Here is a 2,451-nt window from a genome sequence, read left to right on the forward strand (position 1 = left end):
CAGACTAATTAGTCACCAATACATCACGAACTAGTCCCTCCTTTGACAACCTGAATATCATACCCTCACCTTCCGTGCGCCTCCCTGACGGCGAGCCTAGCATCCCTGGGGCGCTCGTACTCCACGAAGGCGAACCCCGGAGGCTTCTTGGCAATCCACAGGTTCTTGAGGCGGCCGTATTTGCTGAAGGCTTCCCGGATGTCCGAGCGGGTGGCGTTCTCCCCGAGGTTGCCGATGTAGACTTTGCAGTCCATGTTCCACGTCGACGAGTAGAAAGGGTTGGCTTTGCTGGAGTCCCGGATGCGACACCTCGACATGTCAGGTGAGGCGCAAGGTAGACTGGAAGAGGAAGGGAGATAGGCGAGATATTAAACCATGGGAATAAGAGACAAAGCAGACTGGAAGGGAGGGAATGGAAGAGGAAGAGAGAGAGGAGAGATATTAAACAATGGGAACAAAAGACAAAGGCAGACTGGAATGGAGGGAATGGAAGAGGAAGAGAGATAGGTGAGATAATTAACAATGGGGGCAAGTGAGGAGCAAGGAAGGAGCAATGAAGACATTTGAGGTTCGAGACAGTTTAAAATGAAGGAAACTGAAGAGGAATGGAGACAACTGATATATCCAAATGTGAAGACAACAGTGGAGCTAAGCAGTCCGGAATCGCGGAAAGGAAAGAAGAATGGAGATAAAGGATATATACAAAAGAAACGAAAATAATGAGGAACAAAGTAGTTCGGGAAGAAGGAGATGGAAGTGAAACAAAGATAGATGGGATATCCGTGACAAGGGTGGGCTGCAATGAAGTGGAATACTCATAAAGACAGTTTATATATACAGGTACGTGGAAAGGAAGGCAGGTTGAATAAGGGGGATGAAGAGAGACAATCAGTATATCCACATACACAGGAAAGCTTTGAAACAAGAAGAAAGTAGAATAGAGGCAGTCGAGAAGTCCAAGAGTGTAGATAACTGAATAAAAAAGGTGAAAGAGGAATAAGAGGTGGTTCATTTATCCATAGAAAATAGAGAGACTTGAGATATCCGTGAGTTGAGACAGTTAAGGAAGGGTCAAGGAAAATTGGAATAAAGGATATGAGAGCACAATGAAGCAGGTCAGTTATCCATGCAAGGTAGACTAAAACAATGGAGCAAAACGTGGGATAAAGATTACATATCTGTACCCAGTGGCAGATGAGCACAGAATACGTATTAATAAAGGATTTAATCGTGGACTAGAATTTGTTGCGATAATCTTACATGCTAACAGGTGTGGTAATTACAACCACTGTTACGAAATGACGAGATGTGGATATGTGGGTATAAGTAAGTGGATATGCGTGAGTGACCTCGACTATGGCTCCCCGCGTTCTTCTGTGATTATATACCACACTTGGCAATGACTGCCGGCTGACTACAGTGTTATCACTTGTGGCCCGATCTTTGGTGTAATCATGTTCCTATTCTGATATCAGCTGAGCAAAGAAGGCGATAACGGATAACTATCATGTTCCGGTGCAATGTCTGCCAAGCTATTAGAATATGCAAATGGTTACGAGGGTGGGATGTGATTTTTTTATATTAGGAACATCTTCGCATTGCCGTAAAAGTCACGTTTAAAGCGATTAGTTATGGTTTCAGGCGTAAATGATAAAAGTTAATTACATTCTTTAACTTGCGCCACTGTACTCACATCATCTCGGAATACGCAGATAGGAATAAGTAACAAAAAATAAGAAATAAAAAAATACTGAAGAACAATAAGAATCAGTTTTTACTTAATACGTTTGAACACCTTATACTTATGCAAATCAGATACAAAGAAAGAACGAGTGATAGCGAACAAATAGCTACGATTCATATAAAAACGTCAACAAAACATAATTCATAAATGTATGATATTCATATAATCCAAATATATTGTCATTAATTTGACTGTCCATGCCAGTTAGACATGACCTCATATTAAAAGATAAGATATACTGCAACAAATATATTAATAACAGCAAACTGTAATCTCAAACCACTTCCAATACTGTATGTCTTCGCGCATAAAAAAGAAATATACCTTACACACTAGATACCCCTTATCCTGATATCCCTCGACTCTCTGACTCACAAAATTCTTTAGTTGCTGGGGATACTCGACACCCTCAAAAAAAAGTTAACCCTATCCATCTTACAAGCTATCTTCACACAACCTTTTTGTCTGTGTTTGTCCTAATTTACAAGACGACCGGTGGTCAGTCTGACCCCTCCAACTATAGCCTCGTCTCTTTCACCTCATCACAGGCCGATTCTAGAATGCACAATACTCAAACTCGAAAAGCGACACTAGGGCAAATAAAACTCTAATGCAAAATAAATTTCGTCCTAAGGAATCGCCCGAATCATAACTCATCTTCGTCCACTATTAGACACCCAAACATAAATAGGTTGTTATTAAGAGGC

At 41.2% G+C, this 2,451-nt stretch overlaps 1 protein-coding gene across 1 annotated transcript in view; it reads right to left on the minus strand.

The window, feature by feature from the left end:
* The window catches only part of LOC119587589, a 16,255-nt gene that overhangs the window by 6,197 nt on the left and 7,607 nt on the right, over positions 1 to 2,451 (minus strand). Inside the window, exon 2 of the mRNA XM_037936301.1 lies at positions 70 to 339. Coding sequence (XP_037792229.1) covers positions 70 to 339 — 270 coding nt within the window. The remainder of the gene's footprint in view (positions 1 to 69; positions 340 to 2,451) is intronic.

The sequence above is a fragment of the Penaeus monodon genome, chromosome 22 (genome assembly GCF_015228065.2).
Source record: "Penaeus monodon isolate SGIC_2016 chromosome 22, NSTDA_Pmon_1, whole genome shotgun sequence".
NCBI lineage: Eukaryota > Metazoa > Arthropoda > Malacostraca > Decapoda > Penaeidae > Penaeus > Penaeus monodon.